Source organism: Oncorhynchus keta, chromosome 1 (genome assembly GCF_023373465.1).
Source record: "Oncorhynchus keta strain PuntledgeMale-10-30-2019 chromosome 1, Oket_V2, whole genome shotgun sequence".
NCBI lineage: Eukaryota > Metazoa > Chordata > Actinopteri > Salmoniformes > Salmonidae > Oncorhynchus > Oncorhynchus keta.
The window spans coordinates 57,273,952-57,301,026 of record NC_068421.1 but is presented as its reverse complement, the minus strand read 5'-3'; the positions used below and the strand labels follow the sequence as shown (position 1 = coordinate 57,301,026).

The 27,075-nt window shown below is 41.6% G+C and overlaps 2 protein-coding genes across 4 annotated transcripts; both read right to left on the bottom strand.

Moving 5' to 3' along the window:
• Positions 1-14,878: 14,878 nt before the first annotated feature.
• Positions 14,879-18,322, bottom strand: hsh2d (hematopoietic SH2 domain containing). 2 transcript variants are annotated; one of them, XM_035778478.2, is made up of 6 exons: positions 18,057-18,322; positions 17,177-17,315; positions 16,926-17,015; positions 16,509-16,674; positions 15,993-16,286; positions 14,879-15,749 (listed from the first exon to the last, which is right to left on the bottom strand). In XM_035778478.2, the coding sequence occupies exons 2-6, from the start codon at positions 17,296-17,298 to the stop codon at positions 15,204-15,206; spliced, it is 1,218 nt and encodes a 405-aa protein (XP_035634371.1). In that variant the 5' UTR covers positions 17,299-17,315; positions 18,057-18,322; the 3' UTR covers positions 14,879-15,203. The 2 variants fall into 2 exon arrangements, with proteins under 2 accessions (XP_035634371.1, XP_035634362.1); XM_035778469.1 differs by having other exon boundaries at positions 18,007-18,128.
• Positions 18,323-18,470: 148 nt separating this feature from the next.
• On the bottom strand, positions 18,471-27,044 carry LOC118388881 (ras-related protein Rab-8A). Of its 2 annotated transcripts, XM_035778445.2 has the most exons (8): positions 26,858-27,040; positions 24,856-24,916; positions 24,644-24,704; positions 24,204-24,281; positions 23,997-24,086; positions 23,669-23,734; positions 21,785-21,835; positions 18,471-21,697 (listed from the first exon to the last, which is right to left on the bottom strand). In XM_035778445.2, the coding sequence occupies exons 1-8, from the start codon at positions 26,979-26,981 to the stop codon at positions 21,608-21,610; spliced, it is 621 nt and encodes a 206-aa protein (XP_035634338.1). In that variant the 5' UTR covers positions 26,982-27,040; the 3' UTR covers positions 18,471-21,607. The 2 variants fall into 2 exon arrangements, with proteins under 2 accessions (XP_035634338.1, XP_052384937.1); XM_052528977.1 differs by lacking the exons at positions 18,471-21,697; positions 21,785-21,835 and adding an exon at positions 21,846-23,548 and having other exon boundaries at positions 26,858-27,044.
• Between the last annotated feature and the right edge of the window lie 31 nt (positions 27,045-27,075).

Sequence of the window (27,075 nt, the reverse complement as noted above, 5' to 3'; positions counted from 1 at the left end):
TCCACCACCCAAGACTTCCAGCCAACTTGGCACAACCTTGGAAAGCATTAGAGTCAACATGGACCAGCATCCATGTGGAATGCTTTCAACAACTTGTAGAGTCCATGACCCAATGAATTGAGGTTGTTCTGAAAAAGGAGATGCAACTCAACATTATGAAGGTGTTCATAATGTTTTGTACTCATTGTATATAGGTACTATTGACTTGCAGTGGATTGTTGCCACAAATACAAAAAAAGTTATCATTTGAAACAGTGGCCAGGTAAACAAAACCAAAGCATGGACTGTTGTCATACCTTATCCATAGACTGCTTACATTCTAATGACATTTGGGTGAGATTTCCTTATTCTTTAGAACCCATAGCGGCCATCTACGGCCATCTAGTCAGTTGCACAACTGAATGCATTCAACCAAAATGTGTCTTCAGCATTTAACCCAACCCCTTTGAATCAGAGAGGTTCGGGGGACTGCCTTAACTGACGTCCACGTCTTCAACGCCTGGGGAGCATTTGTTGTTGGGGTTTAACTGCCTTGCTCAAGGAGAGAACGTCAGATTTTCTTCCCAGCTTGCCAGCTCCAGGATTCGAACCAGTGACCTTTTGGTCACTGGCCCAACGCTCTTAACCGCTCGGCTTCCTGCCACAAATTATGATATCGAGGTAATTGAGATGCGTTAACAGCAGATGTAAATTGGGAAAATATTCAGACCTCTTTTTCCACATTTTGTTACGTTACAGCCTTATTCTAAAATGGATTCAATTGTTTTTTTCCCCCTCCAATCATCTTTCCCTCGATCCTGACTAGTCTCCCAGTCCCTGCCGCTGAAAAACATCCCCACAGCATGATGCTGCCACCACCATGCTTCCCATAGGGATGGTGCCAGGTTTCCTCCAGACGTGATTCTTGGCATTCAGGCCATATAGTTCAATCTTGGTTTCATCAGACCAGAGAATCTTGTTTCTCATGGTCTGAGAGCCCTTTAGGTGTCTTTTGGCAAACTCCAAGTGGGCCGTCTTGTGCCTTTCACTGAGGAGTGGCTTCCATCTGGCCACTCTACCATAAAGGCTGCAGAGATGGTTGTCCTTCTGGAAGGTTCTTCCGTCTCCATAGAGAAACTCTGGAGCTCTTTCAGAGTGATCATCGAGTTCTTGGTCACCTCCCTGACAAAGGCCCTTCTTCCCCGGTTGCAAAGTTTGGCCGGGTGGCCAGCTCTAGGAAGAGTGTTGGTGGTTCCAAACTTCTTCCATTTAAGAATGACGGAGGCCACTGTGTTGTTGGGGACCTCTCATACTACAGAAATGCTTTGGTACCCTTACCCAGATCTCAACACAGTCCTGTCTCAGAGCTATACGGACAATTCCTTCGACCTCATGGCTTGGTTTTTACTCAGACATGCACTGTCAAAACATGTCCAATCAATTGAACTTACCACAGGTGGTATTTGTTATTTTATTAGGATCCCATTAGCTGATGCAAAAGCATGAAACATGACATAATACAGAACTCCAACCATGTTGTAGAAACATCTCAAGGATGATCAATGGAAACAGGATCCACCTGAGCTCAATTTCGAGTCTCATAGCAAAGGGTCTGAATACTTTTGTAAATCAGTTATTTCTGTTTTTTCTTAACAATTTTTCTAAAAAGCCTGTTTTAAATGGATCCTTATGGGGGTATTGGTAACCATTTTATAATGAGTATTTAACGAAACAAAATATGGAAAAAGTCAAGGGGTCTGAATACTTGCCGAATGCACTGTATGTTTGAAGTTGTCGATGTTTGATGCATTGAAATTTGGGGAGTAGCTCTCAGATTAGCAAATCCTGTCACGGTGTCTTGGTTGGTACAGGCGAACACATCAAAGGTGGAACTCAAAGGATTGCTCTTTGTCTCATGGAAAGAGTTGCAGTGTTTAGCTGTATATAGTCAGCTAACTAGTTGGTTGTTTTGTAATGTTTCTACTGATGCAATTCATATGGAAACGTCCCAAACTGCTTGGTATATCTAGCTAGCTAGTCTGTCAGGAAAGAAAGGTTGTGTGGCAGTAAACTGCGTTTGTGACGCGTCAAACTCAGCTGTCACTTTTACTAGCTATCCATACCAGCTAACTATCCACCGAAATGTAGATTAGAGTAATTGTTGTTTATCTGTTATATTATGGTTTGCTAGGTACAGATATTCACAGTCTTTACATTGCCTCGTTTTCCTATTATTTGACAGTTTAGCTCTCGTGTTAGGTAGGGTAGATGCCCGCGCAGTGATATTTGTTTACATAGCCAGCTAACAAGTTAAATGTATTTGCTTTGTCCTGTTTCTACCGATGCTATTCATGTGGAAACTGTCCTAGCTTCGTAACTAATCAGCTAACATTGGCAAACTCTGTAGTTAGTCTATCAGGCAAGAAAACAAGAGTTGATTGAAGGCAACATTGTGCTTCGCTCACTCGCGACGCTGTCACTTGATCGTCACTCCTTCCCCACAAAAACAACCAGCCAACTATACCCATCGAAATACATGAAGAATTATTCTAAACCTGTTCTTTTACTTTCAACATCCAAAATAAATAAACAATAGCTGATGTGTTGAATCTGTAAACAGTTGTGCCACACTAATTTATCATTTTTGTAAAGTAATCTGACCATTAATTTTGAGGTGTGTGTATCCAATTTATTTATAATATGGCCCATCTATGAACATATTCATGAATGTCTTTTTGTGTACTCTATCCTGTCTGATTATTCATCAGTCTGACATACATATGCCCACCATGAACTGAAAAACAATCTGGACACTAAAATAGGGCTTCATAAAATAATATTGATTAATTGAAAGTGCTGTATAGCATCATTATGATACTGTGTGTGTATTTGGGGCGAGAGCAGCAGGAAGCTCATGTTGACAGGAGAGCCCACCTGCACCCGGCTGGCTTAAACAGGAACAGTATATGACATCAAACAGGAAGATATATATGGCAGGAGCAGTAGTGCCTTGTATGTCCCGGGTTTCTCTGGTGTAGGCCGGGTTACTGTAAAAGCACTTTGTGACAACTGCTGAAATAAAAAATATATACTTGATTGATAGATGGTATATTAAGTACAAGTGATGACCTCCTATTCATCATGTAGGAGGTAGCTGTGCCAACACTGCCACTTTGTTGGGATGTCCACCAACAGAGTGACACACAACACACAAAAGGAGAGGACGGTCATGTCTTCCGTGACATACTTCCTCAGAGGGAGAGTAGCAGGTTAGAGTCCTCACACACTAGCCCCTTTAGAGAGGACAGAGGGTACGACACGGTCTGCCTCCCCACCTCCTACACACACAAACACACGTCTCCTCCCTTATTTCTCCCCGTCTTACGAGTAATGGCTGTACCACAAGGAGTGTTGTTGATAGCTCCATGGCTGTGTGCATGCAGTATAAGGGGTGCTCCCCGCTCTGGCCCTTTCCACAGTCACGTTGAACTCTCCCAGCTCTCGACCAACACCTAGAACACTGTCACCAGAGAGACTTCAAACACACACACACACACACACACACACACACACACACACAAACCCAGACACACAAAACTCAATTGAAGTAGCAATCAAGCTAACGCATCATCACACAATAGCCTATAGGCTGTGTATGATGGTTAGCACAGACACACAAACCCTTACTAAAACTGATAGCATGTAGCAAGCCTACTATTATCATTACAGTATATTAATTAATAACAGATTAATAATTAATTAATCATAGATTAATTTGTAGATAGTAGATTAAATAAATTAGAAGGCTGAGCTGTTATTTTGAAGGGATAGGAAGTGTTGGCTGTGCATTTGAGCAATAACAGACATTCCACATTTAACCCCACCCACTTGTGAAAATCTAAATATCACATTTTATATGCAAAAGCAAGATGACAAAAACAAACAATTTCTCAATTGTTTCATTTTTTGACAAAAAGGAAAAACAAACAACTAAATATCAACAACAAAAAATCTACAACAAAAAAAATTGACATTTCTCAATTGTTTCATTTTTTTTTTTACAAAAAGGAAAAACAAACAACTAAATATCAACAAAAATACAATTTGTTTTGTTCATCTGCCAAAGATGAGAAAACAAAAGTCAAGGAATTTTTCACATGTGAAAAAACAAAAAATGGTCAGTTTTCACCTTGCTAACGTTGCCGTTTTACATCGGAAAACCATTGGCCATGATATACACCGATATACACTGGAAGTGAACGTTATTTATAATAAGGGCCTCTCTAAAATGAAAATGGATGGCCCTCCCTTCAGTAAAATATATTTGAACTAAACCCTCCCTGAACGCTTGAAAAAACAAACAAGTCACCCTCCCCTATACCCAAAATAATAATTAAAACAAAGTGGATAGCAGAGAACATGCCTACCATTTATTCTATCTACTTGGACAGACCATAGCTTTTAACAACTGTTTTGGATCCTGTAAGCATTACAAGACTTACAAGGAATTTTGATAGCACAGAAGGCTGTCAGCCAGAAGGTTGTGGGTTCACAGACCACCGTGGACAAAAGTAGGGGTGGAATCTATCTATCTATTTGCAGGTCCGAGAAAAAAATTGTCTTTAAAAAAAAACTTCTATAAACAATTCTACATAATTTGACATAGTAGCAGTGTCTTTTTTAATACCACACAAACTACTGAAACTACAGGCTAAAAATGGACAGTGTCACACCCTGATCTGTTTCACCTGTCTTTGCTTTGTCTCCACCCCCTCCAGGTATCGCCCATCTTCCTCCTTATCCCCAGTGTATTTGTAGCTGTGTTCTCTGTTTGTCTGTTGCCAGTTTGACTTGTCAGGTCTTCCCAGTGTGTTTTCCCATCTCCCTGCTTTCTCAAGTTCTGTTCCCTAGTTTTCCCGGTTCTGACCATTCTGCATGCCCTGACCCTGAGCCTGCCTGCCGTTCTGTACCAGCCTGACTCTGCCATGGAATATGGACCTCTGCCTACCTTTGACCTGTATTTTCCCTGCCCCCTGTTTGGGTCAATAAACATCTGTGACTCTAGCTGTCTGCATCTGGATCTTATTCTGAGTTCTGATAGAGAGATATATGCCTGTGTGTTCATCTTATCATATTTCTCCAATGTCAAATCAGTGTGTCTTGTTTGCAATGAAATCGGAGATGCCATTAGCATGGTACTTTCAAAAGTTAGGCCTACCTTTCCTCCCCAGACAGAGTAGAACTACCAATGCTGAAAAATGTAAGCTTTAACTGCTGGCTACCCTTCTTCTGTGGCTTAATCCAACTAGAGAAGGTCACAAGTGTTTCCCTAACAGCTGTCTGGGTTTAAACATCTTCTATTGCACAGAAAGTGAATAGCTTAATCAATTAATAGTGACCGAATTAGATTACTTCCCATACAAAGTCATTTTTTGGTCTCCTCGGCTATAGAAGGTTGTAGCCCAGCCTCTAAAACTCAAAGAAACTAAACAATGATATCCCCATGTGCATCAGAGTTACGTCTTTCCCGGGTATTTTACAGCTTGTTTGTAGCATAAACCATCGCGGACCAAAGCGCTGTCATAGATCAATTCATATAAATCGGATCAGTTTTATTTTCCTCCAAATCTAACAAGGGGTAGGACTGTGCTTTTTTCCATTTTCTTTAATAAAAGGTAGGCCTACGGCACACTCTCTCATCAATTCGTCCTGTTTTTAACTTAACAGTCACTGACACAGAGGTAGGCTTTTTAGGGTGGGCGGGCATAAAGCACCCCCTGAGAAACTTTTCCCCCAAAAGTAGTACACTGGACCTGTATTAGTCCTGTATTAGCGGACCAAAACAACCATCTGTAGCATGGGCAAACATTTTTCTGTTAAACAGGTAGGCCTACCTCTTATTTCTTAAATAGTAAGAAATAGACTCCAACACAAAGCCATCTAGTTGTGAGTCGCATTCAAATGAAGACTTTGAAACGAATTATGTCTACTTGAATTATGCCTACTTGCATTATGCCTACTTGAATTATGCCTACTTGCATTATGCCTACTTGAATTATGCCTACTTGAATTTGCCTACTTTCAGCACCGTGAGCCATGTCCATTTCCATGTCCATTTCCGATTGTGCCTCAGCTGCTGTTTCATGTTTCAGCAACACAATGTAAGTTACTTGAATCTGGCTTATTTTGAGGACAATATCTCTGATAAATACGTCATGGGTAAGAAACAGTTTTTATTCGAATCAATTATAGTTGTATCAAACTATCAAAGTTGACCTCTGGTCCTCCTCGTCTTTGCGCTTTCCTTCTTAAACTGAACAGAACATATGCTATAGGCTAATCCGCCTATAAGATATTGCATTTTTTGGACTAGGCCCAAACGACACAAAAATTCGGAAGAAACCTTTGATTCTCTACCTGAACTGCCCATGAAGGCCTACACAGCACAGCATTGGTTAGGCAGCACAGAAAAAATATTTTGATCAGCAAGAGTAGAGCAGGCCGGGGCTCAGGGTTGGAATATCCATTGCAGTGTATAATATATCCTAGTTTTATTTACACGATCCCAGCAGCTATCTTAGAAATATACTGTAACTTTGTGTTTCTTCGAGCATGCAGTTCGTAGCCTATAGATTAAGACCACACTAAATAGCATATAGGTGAACTTGATATTGTGCACCCAGCTGAGAATCAGAGATGAGGGTCGGCATAGGGCACACAATGATATACTGTATAGCCTAACAAGCAGCTCATTCTAAAACACAATGACATGATAAAAATGTTAAAAAACTCTCCCCTTGACTGAAATTGAATAAGCATGACCCTTCCCCATTTTCCTCCAGGTACCAATTCTGTACATTTCAATCCATCCTTTAGTATCTTTGGTCCAGCGATAGCGTTAGCTAGCTATCAGATGATGTAACAGGCTACCTGGATAGCTGCTTATTTACAGATTGTAACTATCTGTACGGGTCCCCAAGGTCTGTAGCATAGAGAAATCACACAATGTTATGTCTCATTGTTTGAATGTCTGCCACTGAATCAAGAGACAAACACTTCAATCGCAGACTGACCTTTTCCATTAGACCAACTGCTCCTGATGCACTTACTTGCACTGCTACCCTGGCTGCATCTCAACATCATCATCGTCTCCTTTTAAGATTTTTCTCAGGTAATTTTGCCTTAACCTCTCTAGGTTCTTCATATCACTGTAGTTGAAGGACAGTCACTAAAACATTGGCCTCTCACTAAAACTAACATGAATACTATTGACTGTGGCTAAATCTCCCTACCACATACACTCACCCAGTATGTATAAGCTAACTATTTAGCAGTCTTATGGCTGGGGGGTAGAAGCTGTTCAGGAGCCTTTTGGTCCCAGACTTGGTGCTCCAGTACCGCTTGCTGTGTGGTAGCAGAGACGACAGTCTGTGACTTGGGTGGCTGTAGTCTTTGACAATTTTGAGGGCTTTCCACCGCCTGGTATAGAGTTACTGGATGGCAGGGAGCTTGGCCCAGTGATGTACTGGGCCGTACGCACTACCCTCTGTAGCGCCTTGCAGTCGGATGCAGAGCAGTTTCCATAACAAGCATTGATGCAGCCAGTCAAGATACTCTCAATGGTGCAGATGTAGAACCTTTTGAGGATCTGAGGGCCATGCCAAATCTTTTCAGCCTCCTGAGGGGGAAGAGGTGTTGTCGTGCCCTCTTCATGACTGTGGTGGTGTGTTTGGACCATGATAGGTCCTTAGTGATGTGGACACAACAGAACTTGAAGCTCTCGACCTGCTCCACTACAGCCCTGTTGATGTTTCCTGTAGTCTACGATCAGCTCCTTTGTCTTGCCCACGTTGAGGGGGAGGTTGCTGTCCTGACACAACACTGCTAGGTCTCTAACCTCCCTATAGACTGAATCATCATCGTCGGTGATCAGGCCTACCACCGCCCTGTTGTCGGAAAAGTTAATAATGGTGTTGGTGTCGTGCACGGCCACGCACTCGTGGGTGAACAGGGAGTACAGGAGGGAACTAAGCACGCACCCCCGAGGGGACCCCATCATTGTCTCCTTTTCTGTGCAGGTTTTTCATATCAGTGTAGTTGAAGGACAGCATGGCCTGTCACTAAATACACTGGCCTCGCACTAAAACTAATATTAATACTATTGACTGTGGTTAATCTCCCTACCACAGTCACTCCCCTCGTATGTATTTGTACAGTGACGCTAAGACAAATGTAATAATAATATTTGGCTCTATACTCACAGCATGTTTCCTATGGGGATTTTCATACATATCTGTTTTACCGTTTAGAAATTGAAGCACTTTATATATCTAGTACCCCAATTTGAAGAAGTCACATGTAATTTGGACCCATTCACCCAAAGTGTATAAAGTAGTCAAAAGATTAGTATTTGGTCCCATATTCCTAGCTTGCAATGAATATATCAAGCGTGTGACTCTACACACTCTTTGGATGCATTTGCAGTTTGTTTTGGGCTATGTTTTTCCCAATAGAAACTGAATGATCACTGGAATCATTTTCTGTCTATGTAAGTGGATACAGTAAAATGTTTCTGAACTATACTGCCTACCAAGCAAAAAGGCAGTAACTGCTCAGAGTGTGAAACTGAGCAAAATTACTTTTATTTACCTTGGTTTCACAGTAACTTTATGCAGTTACTGCTAACATGACCCCCATTTTCTCCAAATCACAATACAATAGAGTCAGGATATGTAACGTCTGTTGTCGGGAGAAGGAGAAGACCAAGGTGCAGTGTGCTAAGTATTCATAATACCTTTTAATCAATACGAATACTTGAACAAAATAAATGACAAACGAACAGTTCTGCAAGGTGCAATACACAAAACAGAAAACAACTATCCACAACCCATAGTGGGAAAACAGGCTGCCTAAGTATGGTTCTCAATCAGAGACAACGATTGACAGCTGCCTCTGTGTGGGAACCATACCAAGCCAAACACCTAGAAATATAACACACAGAACAAAACATAGAAAGCCCACCCCAACTCAGGCCCTGACCAAACTAAAATAGAGACATAAAAAAGGAACTAAGGTCAGGACGTGACAGGATACTTGTCCATATGATTAAGCGTGTATTTAATGTAGTAAAAAGGACATGAACTAATTTCCAACCAAATGAGCAGTTGCTGCCTTTTTGCTTGTTAGGGCAGTATATTATAATGCCATGATTCAGAAAAATCAGGAATAATGATGAGTGAGAAGGTTACAGAGGCTACAACAAAACATGCTAACCTCCATCACCATTACCAATAACAGGGGAGATTAGCATTTTTGAGTGTGTGTGTGTGTGTGTGTGTGTGGGGGGGTATGATCTTTGTCCTTCTGTAACTTTCTCACTTTTTATCTTTCACAATGTATTCATGATTATCCATAATAATCCACATTAATGTCGATGTGTTCAGAAACATCCTTTCCTTATTTCCTTTCCTATCTCTAGTCCACCAGATTCCTCAAGACCTTGCAAGACCTAGGCCCCCAGCAGACACCACCACAAGAAAACCCAAGGATTCATCAGACGCACAAGGGAGAGATGGGTCCATCCTACGCTGAGGATAGACAACATATTCCCTGTCTCTCCTTCTTATCTAGGTGGGCAACGATACCTCACTCGCTCATGTTTTAGTGTCAGCTGGTGGAGGGAGAGATGGGGAGGATGTGTCCATCCGTTGCATAGGAAAGATACATCTTCCCAATCTCTCCTCCTGGTGGGCAGCAATATACTTCACTCTAGTCCACCTCGTTGTGTTATAGGGAAATGCCCCTTAAAAGGTTTTTCAGCGTAAATTCGGAAAATGCTCATCAAGCATGGAACAGAAAACAATCATCATACACCTCATAGTGGAATGCTGCAGAATATGTGATTGAAGAAGGCCTTTTGCCGTCTAAGGATCAACAAGGTCTCCACAGCCTGGAGACCAAACTTCAGGGGGCCGACTTCAAACTGAAACTGGTGAGTTTCATTCCACTTTGTATGTCATGCTCTTTTTGAGAGATTCAATTTTACAGCATTCCATTTACCTGTTACAACTACATTTCACATATTTTCAACCAATTGTGCTCTTGTTCCGCTGCTGTCCGGAAGAATCCCAAAACATCTAAAGTACAGTGGAGTCAGTCATGAAGAGGTGGTTGCAGCTGGCAGCAGACCGGGAAGGAGGAAGGAGGAGACGAGCCAGGGGTGTGGAGGCACCTGTGCCATGATGGACTTGGGGAGAGGAGTGTATTTGAGGGTGGAGATTGGTATGGAGTGAGGGATGGTATGTCCTAGCTTGCAGATGGAGAGATTGGGAGGATGTGTCCATCTGACGCCGAAGAGCGACACCTTCCCTGTCTCCCCTTCTCCTGTGGGGCAGCAATACCTCACTCACTCACGCTTCAATACCAGCTGGGGAAGAGAGATGTGGAGGATGTGTTCATCCGAAGCTGAGGATAGACACATCTTCCTTGTCTCTCCTTCCAGCAGCTCGGAAAATATATACCAACTTTATCAAATTCAGGTAAAATTCTCAGGTTTTGACCTCCTGTTGAAGTGTTTGTCATTTGAGTATGACTATCCCTTTAATTACTGTTTCCCCTTCCTACTTACACTGGGCTCACAAATAGTTAATACAGCACAATAGTGCAAAAATCCTAATAAAATACAGAAAACAATGAACCCTATCAACACCAGTGGGCTTCACATGGGAAAGGGAAACAGTAATTAACCCTTTAGACCCCAATATAATTGTAGAATGCTGGTGTAGAATGCTGATTTATTAGAATGCTGCCGGGAGGGGATTGCCGCGGTTCTTACGGCTCCTGACAAATTGTGATATTTTGTGTGTTTTTAACTTTTTTTGCCATCGTTTCCCATGACCGAAAATAGCTTTTGGACATCAGAACAGCGATTTCTCACCTCGATCTGGACAAGGATGTTTTCTTAAATGAGTCGTACGGAAAGGATATAATGTTCTTCCCGGACCAGGCCCAAAACCCTGTTATTCGTAAGAACAGGAGGTGCCGCTCCAGGGGTCGACAAGCCAGATGCCTGGCGAGACTGCATCGGCGAATGGATAATCTGCCTCTACCCTCCGTTCCACTGGTGAACATGCAATCACTGGAGAATAAACTGGATGAACTTCGTTCGAGACTGTCCTATCAATGGGATATTAAAAACTGTAATGTCCTATATTTCTCTGAGTCCTGGCTGAACAAGGACATGGATAATATACAGTTAGCTGGGGTTTTTGTGCATCAACAAGACAGAGCAGCAGCCTCCTGTAAGATTGGGTGGTGATCTATTTTTCTTTATCAACAACAGCTGGTGTGCTCTAATATTAAGGAAGTCTCAAGGTTTTGCTCGCCTGTTAGTACTTCATGATAAACTGTAAACCACACTATTTACCAAGAGAGTTTTCATCTATCTTCTTCATGGCTGTCTATTTACCACCACATACCGATGCTGGTACTAAGGCCGCACTCAGCGAGCTGTCATAAGTAAACAAGAAAATGCTCCTCCAGATGTGGTGGCCAGGCACTTTAATGCAGGAAAACTAAAATCCGTTTTACTTCATTTCTACCAGTATGTCAAAAAACTCTAGACCACCTTTACTCCACACACAGAGATGCACACAAAGCTCTTTTGCACTCCACCCACAAGAGACATAGTGAGGTCAGGCACTGATGTTGGGTGATTAGTCCTGGCTCACAGTTTACATTCCAATTCTTCCCAAATGTGTTCGATGGGGTTGAGGTCAGGGCTCTGTGCAGGCCAGTCAAGTTCTTCCGCACCGATCTCGACAAACCATTTCTGTATGGACCTCGCTTTGTGCACAGGGGCATTATTAGGCTGAAACAGGTAAGGGCCTTCCCCAAACTGTTGCCACAATGTTGGAAGCACAGAATTATCTAGAATGTCATTGTATGCTGTAGCGTTAAGATTTCCTAGCCCAAACCATGAAAAACAGCCTCAAACTTTACACTTGGCACTATGCATTGGGGCAGATAGCGTTCTCCTGGCATCTGCCAAACCCAGTTTCATCCATCGGACTGCAATATGGTGAAGCGTGAAATATTACTCCAAAGAATGCGTTTCCACTGCTCCAGAGTCCAATGGCAGCAAGCTTTACACCACTCCAGCCGATTCTTAGCACTGCACATTGTGATCTTAGGCTTGTGTCGGCTGCTCGGCCATGGAAACCCATTTCATGAAACTCCAGATGAACAGTTATTGTGCTGAATTACTTCCGAGAGAGGCAGTTTGGAACTCGGAAGTGAGTGTTTCAGCTGAGGACAGAAGATTTTTACTGTGCATGATGGTTAGCACAGAGACACACAAACCCCTTTACTAACATTGATAGCATGTAGAAAAAGCATACCATGTATGTTACAGTAGATGCATTAATAACAGATTAATAATTAATTAATAACATTAATTCATAGTAGATTAATAGAAAAACGTTAGAAAGAGTTTACTCTTATTTTGAAGGGACAGGAAGTGTTGGCCGTGCATTTGGCCAATGACAGACATTCCACATGTAACCCCACCCACTGCAATTCGAAATATCAAGTTGTTTTTATATGCATAAATCGAGATAACAAAAAACTAACAATTTTAAAAAAAGAAAAGAGAGAAAAAAATGCATAAAAAGCTAATTGTTGTTTTGTTCACGTTCTGAAAACGAGATGACAAAAATCAAAGCGTTTCTCGTTTTGAAAAAAAAAAAAACAGTTTTCACGTTGCTGTTTTACATCGGAAAACCATTGGCCACGATATACACGGAACCCCACCTCCCCTAACCACGTTTGTCTGTACAATAATTTGGAAGGGGTGCTTTCAGGACCACTGCAAGCCAGATTCTTAAATACAATGACATTTTAATTTACTCAACCTGTTGTCTAGGTGATTAGTCATTATGCAGATGGAATTTGTGACAAAATGTACACAGGAAATAGTTATTAAACATACTTTTTTTAAACGATGGTAGTGCTTTCAGCTTTCTATCACCTGCATGTGCAGACGACATACAGGGTATTCGGATACGTTTTCAGACCCCTTGACTCCTTCCACTCCTTGTTACATTTACAACCTTATTCTAAAATTGATTAAATTGTTTTCCCCCATCATCAATCTACACACAATACCCCATAATGACAAAGCAAAAACAGGTTTTTATACATTTTTGCACCTAATACATTGTTTTTTAAATATCACATTTACATAAGTATTCAGACCCTCTACTCAGTACTTTGTTGAAGCACCTTTGGCAGCGATTACAGCCTTTACTCTTCTTGGGTATGACACTACAAGCTTAGCACGCCAGTATTTGCGGAGTTTCTCCCATTCTTCTCTGAAGATCCTCTCAAGCTCTGTGAAGTTGAATGGGGAGCGTCACTGCACAGCTATTTTCAGGTCTCTCCAGAGATGTTAGATCGGGTTCTGTGCTCTGGCTGGCTGTGTGCTTAGGGTCGTTGTCCTGTTGAAAGGTGAACCTTCGCCCCAGTATTCAAGGGTCACTCTGTACTTTTCTCCGTTCATCTTTCCCTTAATCCTGACAAGTCTCCCATTCTCTGCCGCTGAAAAACATCCCCACAGCATGATGCTGCCACCATCAGACTTCACCGTAGGGATGGCGACTGTTTTCCTCGAGACCTGACGCTTGGCATTCAGGCCAAAAAGTTCAATCTTGGTTTCATCAGACCAGAGAATCTTGTGTCTGGTGCCCTTTGGCAAATTCCAAGCAGGCTGTCATGTGCCTTTTCCTGAGGAGTGGCTTCCGTCTGGCCTCTCTATCATAAAGGCCTGATTGGTGGAGTGCTGCAGAGATGGTTGTCTTTCTGGAAGGTTCTCCCATCTCCACAGAGGAACTCTGGAGTTCTGTCAGAATGACAATTAGGTTCTTGGTCACTTCCCTGACAAAGGCCGTTCTTTCACGATTGCTCAGTTTGGCCAGGCGGCCAGCACTAGGAAGAGTGCCAAGCATCACATCTGAAGGAACCCAGGCACCGCTCATCACCTCGCCAATACCATCCCTACGGTGAAGCATGGTGGTGGCAACATCATGCTGTGGAGATGTTTTTCAGCTGCAGGGACTGATGAACGGAGCAAAATACAGAGAGATCCTTGATGAAAACCTGCTCCGGAGCACTCAGGACATCAGACTGGGGCGAAGGATCCCTTCCAACAGGACAATGACCCTAAGCACACAGCAAAGACAACACAGGAGTGGCTTCAGGACAAGTCTCAATGTCCTTGAGTAGCCCAGCCAGAATCCGGACTTGAACCCGATTGAACATCTCTGGAGAGACCTGAAAATAGCTGTGCAGCGACACTCCCCATCCAACCTGACAGAGCTTGAGAGGATCTGCAGAGAAGAATGGGAGAAACTCCCTAAATGCAGGTGAGCCAAGCTTGTAGCGTCATACCCAATTAGACTCGAGGCTGTAAACGCTGCCAAAAGGTGCATGAACAAAGTACTGAGTAAAGGGTCTAAATACTTACAGTATGTAAATGTGATAGTTTTTCATTTTTAATACATTTGCAAAAATGTCTAAAAACCTGTTTTTGCTTTGTCATTATGGGATATTGTGTGTATATTGAGGAAAAACAATTTAATCAATTTTAGAATAAGGCTGAAACGTAACAAAATGTGGAAGAAGTGAAGGTGTCTGAATACTTTCCGAATGCACCCGAATGCCCACGTTGTCACTTGATTCTCCCGAATGACTCACTCACATTAATCTGGTCAAACCAGTTAGACCAGCACCTATCTCTGAGAGCACACTTCCCTATTACATTGTTGATAACAAGTCAGCATTTGACTGCCATCTCTTGCAGAAACAAAGTTGTATCACATAACTGGATGGACAATTCAAACAGTTATTTGCCATGGTTGTATTTTAATGAAAATAATACATAGATGTCTAACATAATTCCTCAAATTAAATAAAACAAAAGTATTTTCACATTTGATATGAAATAGTTGACCATACATAGCACTGTAAAAAAACATGGGATATTGTCTAATCACTAACCAGAGCTGGTTGCAGACATAAATAGTTATCAATGTTACGTTGTAAAAGAGATTCTAGATATATCCAGTTAAATTAGAACATCGTCAGACTAACTTTAACTCATCGGTGCCTTCTCAAAATGCATGTGTCCGTTTGGCCACCCAGCCATCCTGAGGGCAGAAAAGTGGACATTAGTATCCAGGGGCAAAAGGAGGAGGGTTCAGATATTCGGTCAGTAACCCACAGTCCGTGGGTCTGACAGCAGTGATGGGTGGAAGGCCATTGTCAATCTCTCCTGGTAGCATTTGATACTCGTTATCAGCAGCTGTATCAATATCCCTATCTCTAGCCTCCACGGCTGTGAGTTTCCCCTGGTCTTGCCCTTGCTCATCCTCCACACTAATCTCTGCATACATGTGCTCCTGAGAGGCACTTCTCTTCTTATGGAACTTCCTCCTGAAGTAGCTGAGGTTGCTGACCATGGACTTTACATCTTGATTCTTCTGTTGGTTGGAGTTTGGGTCCTGGTGGTGTGTGTTTGGTCGGGTCTGTGGTCTGCCTGTACCCACAGTCCTGGGTTCTGTGGGACCTTTAGATGTTGTGCTGCTCTGGTTCGTGTCCTTTCTCTGTGGTAGAGCAGGGCCTCTGGCAGGTAACTCAGGAGGTTGGTCCGGTTGGGCCGTGGTGACTACATGCATTTTCCTGGGCAATGGCACTGGTTTAGCAGTATGATCTACCTGGAATGAAAATAATAAATTTTGTATAAGAGTACAGACTAACCTTAGTTTGCTTAACCTACAATGAAATATGTAGGTATTTAGTTTAGACCCAGAGTTAGGAAACCTCAATATTATGGCAATGTAGGCCTACAACACATTTGCAATGGCATTATCTCACCATTCAAAGTATGAAAATAAAGATTTATCCCTATCCCCCAACAAACACATACTGTAAACACTATGATAGTCCAGCGTCTTTACCATGCTTGGGGTTTGGAAGCTCAGTGTGTTTAACTCGGTCTCCAGGCAGGGGTAGAGTCTGGGAGAAGGGGTGTTTGGAGATACAGGTGGTGTGCTAGTGTTTGGAGGTGGGCCGGCAGGATCACTCAATGTGCTGGGACGATGTGGGAGGGCAGGTGGAATGTCCTCAGCTACTTTCAGATGAGTACTACTGTGCATGTGTGGGGGGTTATATGGCAACACACCATGATTAGGGTTCATGGCTGGTCTTTTGGGGAATAATAGTTCTGCATAATCAGTCTTGTCCTTTGATACCTACAACAAGAAGTAGATGAAGGGGAAGAATGTTGAGTCAAACACACGTCAATTCACTAATGTATCCACAACAGTGTACAGAAATGCAGCACAGTGTATCGTACCCAGACCACTGTGTGTTTATGCTATATCAAACCAATTCAAGCCTATAGCGTACTGGTCTGTATAGAAAATAAACAATACGGTAGTTTGTAGTTTACTGAATCAAGTATAGTTCCTCACCTGTCCACAAGATACAGTCAGCAGCTCATTGAAAGGCATGATAGGCACCCTGCGGTGAAAGTTCACCAGGTCTTGCAGTGAGCTGTGATGCATGTCCTCTCCTACAATAATGTAGCGATTGTCCTTCAGCACATCGATCATGAAGTGCCTGCACCGATCAGTGGCACTAGATGTACAGATAATTAATTTTGATAAGGAAATGCAGATGGACTTTGAACTACACCGGTGAATAGAATGGAACGTTCTATGGAATAGAACATTTCAGAGTGGGTAGTATGTGGCATTGACGTAGAATAGGATAAAAGCTATGGAAACCGAACACACCAATATGCTTATTGTCATCAGCTGAACAAACAACCAATCTAATGATGCCTCACCTGGAGTTGTCTATCTCATGTACAAAGCACAGAGGCTTACCGATAGGAGAGTGTGTATCCTATCCTGCTTTCACTGACACGGATCAGGAAGTAGCCTGTGGGATTGGACAGGAGCATTTCCTCAGCAACCCTGCGGTGAATAAACACTACGGCGTTAGAACAAACTTAGTGCCCTACTGTAAGACAATAACAGTCATAAAGCATACAGTATATCCTTCACCACAAGCCACACATTGGTCTCATCTTTGTTGTTTATCAGGGAAAAGAAACAGACACAATTTTAGAACTTACTTCCTGGAAATAATGCCATGGAACCATTCTGGAACTACCCCATTCCTGATGACACAGTCCAGTTGGAACTCAGTGAACCAGGTTAGGGCGTCATGTCTTCCCTGAGTCGGTGTTCCATCCATACCTCCCCAGTTGTGTCCTGGTAACATACAGTAAAGAATGATGTGAGGAAGCACCCCTCATTCTCTAAATGTTATTCCATTGCCAGTTTGACATGTCAACAATAATTTTTTTCATAGGACAGTAAACACATTTGGTATAAATGACAGATTTAATGTCGATATAAACTGTAAGAAGGTAAAAGATGTAATCATCCCAATTTCAAAGAGCACTTCGCTATTGCTCTGATTGTTCCTCTATAATTTGCAGTTTCTGAATTCAATGAGGAAGACCATTCAGCTGGCTGGTTGACACACTCATTTACATTAGGGCAACAAAGACATTTATGCTGCCAAATATTTAGTAGCACTAATAAACCTTGGATTAGTATTACGTATATCTTCAACTACATTTAAACTGAGACAGTTAACACAAAGTGAAATAGCTTCACATACATGCCACATTGTTGGTCTCAATGGAAATCTTTATTTTTTTTACTCTGCTCTTAATATTCAAATATTATTTAGACAAGTGGGTAAAACCAAATACAAAAAAATGCATCCAAATGAATACAATACTAAAACTATAGTAATACCCGAGTAATTAGGCCTACTAACTATACATCTGCATACCACATTGTCTAACAAAACTAATACTCTTCTTTGAAAATGTACATAAGAAAAGTTGTCCAATCCCACAAATAAAACGAACATTACATTTTGTCTACGCACCTGTTGTGGCTAGTTACAATTTTTGTCGCCTTTTCAATAAAGCAATTTACCTCATGAGGAGCAACTCGAAACTGAAGCTTTGCTCTGTTCACACACCTTTACAAGTTAGCTCCTGTGAGGGAAAAGGGTGGAGATATTTTTCCCATGCGTGAAACGGGTAGGTCTATCGTCGTAAAATAGCCTTGCCTAGCCTCAATACCAATTACAGCTTTATCAAGCTAATTTAAACATTTCATTTTAATTCTATAGGAGTAGACCTCTTCAATATATACGATTGATAAGATATACAGCACAGGTGCAATCGAAAGTAAGAAAAATACAAACGAGTTTCGTTGTGGCCGATCTTGGGATATAAATATCTGACATCTCTGCATGGCTAACGTTTCCCTTAATATTATAGGAAGGAATTAATTGGGACAATGATGGTAGCCTAATTAGTTGTAAGTAAATTGAGAAACTGCAGCAAGTTTTAAAATAATCATTTTAATAAATCATCAAAAGTACACATCTACAAAAGGTGTAGATCAATTCAGTAATATTTATGAAAGTACAGTACAATCATTTTAGATCTTTCTTATTTACAATTGTTTTCTAAATGCCATTTCTCCCCCATTTTCCATAGTTATCTATGAAATCCAAATGGTCTTGAACATGGAATGCTGGAATGATTTATGAACTGAAAAAGATGTACAAATAGTTCCACCAAAAGGAAACGAAACCGTCATAATTGCTATTCTGAATAAACATTTGCCAGACCTATACAAGGTCCTGAACATACACAGCGGTTCAGCAAACTGACTGTGCCACTCGTGATGTTCTACACAAGAGGACATAAAACGCTCATCCGCAAAATAATATACAGTATTTCTAAATACAATTTACTTGGTCACAAGTAGAGATAAGAGCTGTGCAAAATCAGGGAAGTCGTTTCCTTTTGCTGTGATTTAATATGTGCTCAATTTCCTAGAAATGTTTGTGTTGACAAATGGAATGCAAGTTCCACATTAAGACGGATTGAATGGGAATGATGGGAGTGACAAAGTATAAAGAGAACAGAAAGCAATGCAATAATGATCCTTTGCACATGTCTAATATCAAAGAAAAGCTCTTCAAGTCAAATGTGCAAACCCTCAAGAGGACCTACAGCCTCATGATGCATAGTTGCAAAGACCATGATATCAAGTATTAGGTGAAAATAAGACACGCTGTCATGGACAGTGGCAAATTCAGAGGGAAGGGCAAGCAAGGAAGGAGAACGAAACCGAAACGCAAACTCCAATAAGCAAAGCAACTTTCCTCCAGGCATCCATATAACATTGTCACCCTATAACGGACTAAAAATCACTGAGACTATGATTAAGTCTTGAGGATAGGGACTGGAAGAATATTTCAACTCTGGCAAGGGTTTCTACAAGGGCACTTTCATATTTGGATGTTGTTTCACTGAAAATACTGACTAAATGTCCTCTTGACTCGTTGCTTGTGACATTTTAGTCCATTGCCATGTCACGACATTGCCCCCTAGTGCTTAGATAAAGTACTGATGCCAATGCATTCAATGTAAAACTGCAACATTAAATCAAACCCAAAACACCCAGAATTAGATTGTCTTAATACTGGCACATGAATAGTAATTATCAACACCAAAATGTGGGTCTCTTCAGTTTCAAAGCAGCAAGTATTAGGAAAACATATAGCTACTATCCTCAACTAAAAAAAGCTGCAGGAGTGGTTCTCTAGTGAAATGGACTGTCATTGCATATTGTATTTAAAATATTCTCAATACAGTAGGTTGACGTTACTCAATTGAGTTCTTATAACCATAACATGTACTTTAGTTGGAATGGACTATAGGCCTACAAAACAACTACAAGGCAGACTAATATTTGCGCCATTGTCACTAATTTTCTGCCACAAATACTGACAACAGCAGCATTAAAACAGGCTTAGAAAGACAAAGGCCACACAACTAAACCCGAATGGTATTACAGTATCACAATTCAACAACCAGTAAACAAATAAGGAATAGGTTGAGGTTGGCATTTGAAAAGGTTGCCTAAGACATGACTTAAAAAAACAATTATAATCCATGACAAAGTGATTATTACCACCCAAACGATTCTCTCCGTTTCAGTGGTCTCCACATCACACACAATATTCATAATTGGGGCGAAGAAAACATTTTGTGGAGTGGTTTAATATTAAAACACATTTCGAATGCCAAAACCACAGTTGTGGGCAATTTATGCAACTCAATTGTTAGGAAATGAATTGTGCTCCATCTAGACTGACGTTACTGTGGAACAGATTTCAACTGACAGCCACTGGAAGTTCCAGAATGTAATAGTTCTAAAGAACACTGACATATTCCTATACAAGCTAACAGAAGACATGCTTTTGCAAATGTTAAGCAGTGAAGTCAATTTCATTACTAAAGTGCAATCAAAATGTGCAGATATCGGCACAGAATTGTTTTACCACTCAAATATGGTTGATAAACCTTGCGCAGGAAACAAATTGGAACTGCATAACGATAGAGTACATGTAAAATGATGAACACACGTCTTTTTATTTTTTAGGTATGTCTAAGATGGAATGTCCACTATTGAAAAAAAAAAAAAATCATGATTAGGCAGCCAGTACGTTGCAATACATTTCAGTGAACTGTTAACAGAAATATATACATATTGGAGCAGATCGGCAATGTACATGAGGAGACACAACTGAAAAGTGTTTTGACTTCTCTACAGTCAGCGTCAAAATGCATTGCAGTTGTGCATCCTCAAGTACAATGCCGATCTGCTCCAATATGTATATTTTCTGTTAACAGTTCACTAAAGTTTATTACAACGTACTGGCCACCTACTCATCTTATTTCTTGGATTGCCTGCCATTTAGGGGCCTACCTTCCCACTGTCCTCACCTCACACGTCTTCACTATTAACATGGTAAGACTTCAGAATTTTTCTAGGTATTATCTTATGTTCTTAAGTGTCTTTTCTTGGATGGCAAATGAGTAATGTCAAGGTAGAATAGAGAGAATCACTATCATTTGAGAAAGGAAAAAACAGGGACGCATAGATCTCCATAGTAGTAGCTAGATGACACAGAAGGCAACTCTCTGACAGAAGACGTCAGATGTATATGATGGTTAACTAGTCTTATCATGGAAATAAGCCACTGATTTTAAGGTTAATTCATGTTGAGAAGAAAAAAAACCTCACTAAGGATCAACTTTGGCAGCAGTGCAACCACATAGCAACATGAAGTACCTGTAACAATACCAGTTGCATAAGACAAAGAGAGGAGGAGCAGAAGCCTAAGTGTAATTATGAGAAACGATATAAGAGCATGAGGAGTGCCCAGTATAGAGATCTCCATCTAACAACCCTGATTGAGCAACTGATTAATCCACCTGACCAATGAATACATCTGTTTTTAAACTGGGGGACACATGGTGAATCAGAAAAAAAAGCTCAAAACCCAGAGGCCTGGGATATGGGGAATGAGAAAAGGATGAGAACAGGGCGAAAGAGAGGAGAGCTCTGAGCAAGCTCAGTCCAGTTCTGTCCAGCTGTGGACAATGAGAAGGCCGTGGTCCTCACAGGAGGGTGCAGCGGAAGAAACTGCTCTTCTTGGGCTGCTCTGTGATCTTCACCCCCTGACTGCTGCCCTGAGGACTGTTGCCCTCCTGGAACACACATACACTGAGTGTAAGTCAGAGGGAACACACATTATAGCCCATTGAAATAGATGTGCACATACTACACACACTTACCAGTTTCTTGTCCATTTTCGCCTTGATGTCTCTGGCAAGGGTCATAAATGCCTGAAAATGTCAGGGGGAAAAAACAGGGCAAATAGAGATCAAATCAAAAGAGACAAAACAATGTGCATTGTCTTTCACTAATGTCACAACTTTACTGTACTCCCATTGTTTTTAGAACTGCTTGGAATGAGTCAACTCTGTAGGCTCGGCCCTAAACGGTGTGCTCGCTGTCACCTGGGGCTGTACGGCAAATGAAGCTGTCTTTATGGATGTATAATCTCTGTGGTAACTTGTATTTGTACAGGGTGAACTTTAAATGACTATAGATGAATTGGAGTTTGTCTTTAGGAATTCTGTCTTATATATATATATATATATGCCATTTAGCAGACGCTTTTATCCAAAGCGACTTACAGTCATGTGTGCATACATTCTACGTATGGGTGGTCCCGGGAATCGAACCCACTACCCTGGCGTTACAAGCGCCATGCTCTACCAACTGAGCTACCTGCCTTGCATTGGTCTCACCCCTCACACAAGCCTTTAGATGCTGTGACACCCTATGGGTGATCAGGTTACTGTAAACTTTGTATCATATGATAGGTCAATGGTGGTTGGTTTTACACCTTCAGATGTTTGAAATGAAGTTCTGTTCTTCCTCTTATCCTGCATGCAGTCCATTGGATAATGGTTCTATGATATTTCCTCAGACACTGGCCTAGCAGGCATCTCTTCGTTCATGCTTGGTCTTGTAAGTTAACCTTAATATTATGACTTGTGTGTGAATTAGAGGTCTTCACGGATCCACTTGTACCCGAATACCCAAGACCCAAACCGGGACTCGTGCGGGTCTGGATCCATAATTCTAAATAAAGTCATGGGTCTGATCGTCACAGGTATGTGTAAGGGCTGGTACAGATCCGAACGCAACTGCTGCAGTAGAGAGAGAGAGAGAAACATTTTAATAATTTATGCTGCTACTCTTGCTTTTCACGAGAGTGGAGCATGGCACGTGTAGCTTGTTTTTGGCCCATCATAAGCAGCAATAAGCTACAGTCATAGAGCCTCTGTGTATGTCTAAAGTTAGGAGACATCTACTCAATGGAAGATGTAATTATAATGATGTAATTAAATGTTAAAGGAGGATAGGCTACAATGACCAAGAGTAAACAGCTAGGCTGCTACTTAATATTCTGAATGGAGTTGTTATTTCTAACTGTAGGATGAGAAACTGCAATTAGCCTAGCTAGCGAGCTTAATTGGCTTCTCCCGGTTTGACGCAGTCAAGACAGGTACTACATAATGATATGTGACGATAAATAAGTTAGCTACGGCAGCCATTAGTCTACTATGGTGCGAGTCGTCTTGGTTGGTTGCCATCTCTTCCTCCCCGTGTCACTCGCTCACAGTTCGGCCCCTCGCCCCACCTGCTAAAGCAGCACCTCTCTCTCTCCCTCTTACGCTTTAGCTCCGGTTAATAGAGTAGCTTGTAAAAATAATTTTCTGCTGTTTCCCTCACTCGGATCGGACCGGGTCTGGAGCCAACCAGGTCGACACGGAATGGGTCTAGTTGTCCTCGGGTTCGTTTGGAATGAGTCACAATATTTAAAAAAAAAATGTTTTATTCATATCGGGTCTGGGCGGGAAAGCCCAGATCCATTTCGGACTTGGACCCGTGAAGACCGCTAATGTGAATCCATTCATTTAACAGAGTTATTAAATAATACTTGCTTTGATATTCTCTTCTCATGACCATTCCTTGATCTTAGTCAGCTAAACACATAATTGCACATGGTTTTACTATAATGTTAAATCGAGTCAGGCATTTGGTTTAATAGACTTTGATCATATTAATTGCATAGTCTTATCAAATTTTACCCCACTGCAACTCACATTCTCCACGTTGATGTTGGCCTTTGCACTGGTCTCCATAAACTTAATACCGTACTCCAACGCTAACTGCCAACAGGAGATAAGAGGGACACACACAAAAAACATCAGTCAACATGTAGATTTCTTATTGTACTGTCCATGTTGCCTCGCAAAGCCACCTGATCCCGTGAGCTTACATGCAGCGTTTTAATGTAAGTTTGTGTGGATCAGGTGCCCTTGAGTGGCTACATGGACAGTATCACAATCAGAAATCGACATCTACTCTATAGACACTAGGAGTCATTTAGTTTATGATATAATTTTCATTTACTGGTCAGTGATCACCCACCTTCTCCCCTCTGTCTTTGGACACCTGTCTCTTGTCATTGACGTCACACTTGTTGCCCAGCACCATCTTCTCGACATCTGCAGAGGCATGCTAGACAGGAAGAGAGGATAAGTCATCCATAGCATTTATAGAGCAATGCAACGCCTTCAATTTCACTAACTTCTGTTCTCCTGCAGAGATGTAAATGTTACAATTTCTGACGACTACCTCCTCTATATTCCTTATCCAGTTCTTGATGTTTTCAAATGACTTCTCGTTGGTGATGTCGAAGACTAACATGATGCCCTGGGGAGGAAGAAAAAAACAAACAACCAATTTAAACAGAGGCATGTCAGATATTAGCATCCTGTTAAACTTGAGAAACCTGTACACTTGGGAGGATAGTGAATTGTTATAAAGGGCCTAAACAGGATTCCAGGGTGATTGTACCCACCTCCCATGGATGATCTCAGGTATGTGCTGCTTCATTTACAACTCTAAAAAGGGAGTGGCTCAAACTAGTTTGGAATCTATTGATCGCCATGAACGTCTCCGAATATGATTTAAAAAAAAAGTTTTTTATTCAAACTAAGTTCTTAGCTAGCTAGGCATATGCTTAGTACATTTCTGACATTGTGAGAGTGACATAGTGAAGCAAGGCAACTGACCATGGCTCCTCTGTAATATGCCGTTGTGATTGTTCGAAACCGCTCCTGGCCAGCTGTGTCCCTGGTAAGAGAACAACACAATGAGAGCCTTTCATTCCTGTCCCTGAATCAACCCACTTGTTGAATTATAGGCCAATTGTGAGCATTCCCAAGGTGCTCTTTCTAATACATAATTTAAGACACTGTGTGAAGAAGTCAAAGGGCTGTCTTACCATATCTGTAGCTTGATCTTCTTCCCGTCTAGTTCTATTGTTCTAATTTTGAAATCAATACCTAAAAAGGCAAAGAGGATTAGCATTAGCAAGAGTGAGACAATTCTTGCACTTCTACCCACCTAAAATAGATGTACATTTCACTGTCGTCTCGGAGTTGCAAATGACAAAAGATTTTTGAAACAACCATTTGACGTTGATGTACAGCACTGTTTATGCACAAGTGGCAAAAGCAGACTGCATTCAACATTTGCTCGGAAGCTAGCAAGTACTTATTTGCATGTCACCAAGTCCAGAGTGACTGGGGAGGCCCATTTTTTTAGATGATGTTGCAAGCCACACACAGGAAATGTAAATTGCTGCAAAACTTCAGGGGAGACCTCACCTCTGAGCTAACCTTTCTGTAATGCAACTCTCAGCTAAAATTGGACTTCTTGCTGTGTATGAACATCACTGCTAGATTAGCTAGCTAGAATACACAATATGACCAAAAGTATGTGGACACATGCTCATCAGGTTTACCCAATAAATTACTGGGAGTTTATACATGTAGTGTGCGACTCTATTAAAAACAGACACCTGCTCGAACATCTCATTCTAAAATCATGGGCATTAATATAGAGTTGGTTCCCCCATTGCTGCTATAACAGCCTCCACTCTTCTGGGAAGGCTTTCCACTAGATGTTGTAACATTGCTGCGTTGACTTGCTTCCATTCAGCCACAAGAGCATTAGTGAGACCGGGGACTGATGTTGGGCGATTAGGCCTGGCCCGCAGTCGAAGTTTGAATTCATCCCAAAGGTGTTTGATGGGGTTAAGGTCAGGGCTCTGTGCAGGCCAGTCATGTTCTTCCACACCGATCTCAACAAACCATCTGTTTGTGCACAGGGGCATTGTCATGCTAAAACAGTAAAGGGCCTACCTCAAACTGTTGCCACAAAGTTGGAAGCACATAATGGTCTACAATGTCCTTGTATGCTGTAGCATTACGATTTCCCTTCTCTGTAAATAAGGGGCCTAGCCCAAATCATAAAAAACATTACAATTGACACTATGCATTGGGGCAAGTAGTGTTCTCCTGGCATCCGCTAAACCCAGATGGTGTGATTGACCACTCCAGAGAACACTTTTCCACTGCTCCAGAGTTCAATTGGGGCAAGCTTTACACCACTCCAGCCGAAGCTTGGCATTGTGCATGGTGATCTTAGGCTTGTGTATGGCAGTTCGGCCATGATAAAAATAAAAAAAATCATGAAGCTCCCAAAGAACAGTTATTGTGTTGGCAGTTTGAACTCAGTAGCAATAGTGAGCGTTGCAACCAAGAACAGACGATTTTTAAGCACTGAGCTTGTGTGGCCTACTACTTCATAGCTGAGCCGTTGTTGCTCCTAGATGTTTCCCCCTTCACAATAACAGCACATAGTTGAACGGGGCAGCTCTAGCAGAGCAGACATTTGACAAACTGACTTGTTGTTAAGGTGGCATCCTATGACTGGTGCCAGGTTTTCAGTAAGGTCATTCTACTGCCAATGTTTGTCTATGGAGATTGCAAGGCTGTGAGCTCGATTTTATACACCTGTCAGCAACGGGTGTGGTTGAAATAGCGGAATCCACTCATTTGAACTGGTGTCCACATACTTTTGTATATATATTGTGTAGTTACTTAGTCAGGGTAGTTTACTTGCTCACCTGACAGCTAACGTTAGCTAGATAGCTAAGGAGTCAGCTGGTGACGTCGCCAGCTAAAAAAATATCATGAACATTTCAATTTGAGGTATGCCGGGGATGCTGAAGTGCTGGTTTTATTGTGAAGCGAGCCCTGTAAACAAGCCAGTTGTTTCCTGGCTGGAGAACTAAATGCTAACTAAACAAGCTCTAGTTAGCTAGCGTTAGCATGACAGGATGGGCGCTCACCACCAATATTGCTAGTTGGGGTCGAGAGCTAGCTTACCCCTCCTCCTGCATAACTTTTCGAACCACAAAACTTACGAAATGTACATACCTATTGTCGAGATAAACGTTGAGTTAAACGCATCTTCTGAAAATCTGAACAACACACAAGTCTTTCCGACGCCAGAATCGCCGATTAACAGTAATTTGAACAAGTAATCGTAAGTCTTCGCCATGTTATTAGCTATTGCGGAAATCCCGCCCGGCAGCTGTGTAAAGAGATATGGTTAGTTGAAAAAATATGTGGATATGTCACTTCTTTTTCGATTT

Coding starts and splice junctions, on each gene's coding strand:
- hsh2d (XM_035778478.2), bottom strand. CDS start 17,298: ATGGATGGAACACCGACTCAGGGAAGACATGACGCCCTAACCTGGTTC. Junction 16,675..16,925: donor GGATACACACTCTCCTATCG/GTAAGCCTCTGT, acceptor CTGTACATCTAG/TGCCACTGATCGGTGCAGGC. Junction 15,750..15,992: donor GCTTCCAAACCCCAAGCATG/GTAAAGACGCTG, acceptor TTTTCATTCCAG/GTAGATCATACTGCTAAACC.
- LOC118388881 (XM_035778445.2), bottom strand. CDS start 26,981: ATGGCGAAGACTTACGATTACTTGTTCAAATTACTGTTAATCGGCGAT. Junction 24,917..26,857: donor AACGTTTATCTCGACAATAG/GTATGTACATTT, acceptor TTGCCTTTTTAG/GTATTGATTTCAAAATTAGA. Junction 23,735..23,996: donor CCAAAGACAGAGGGGAGAAG/GTGGGTGATCAC, acceptor TCCTGTTGGCAG/TTAGCGTTGGAGTACGGTAT.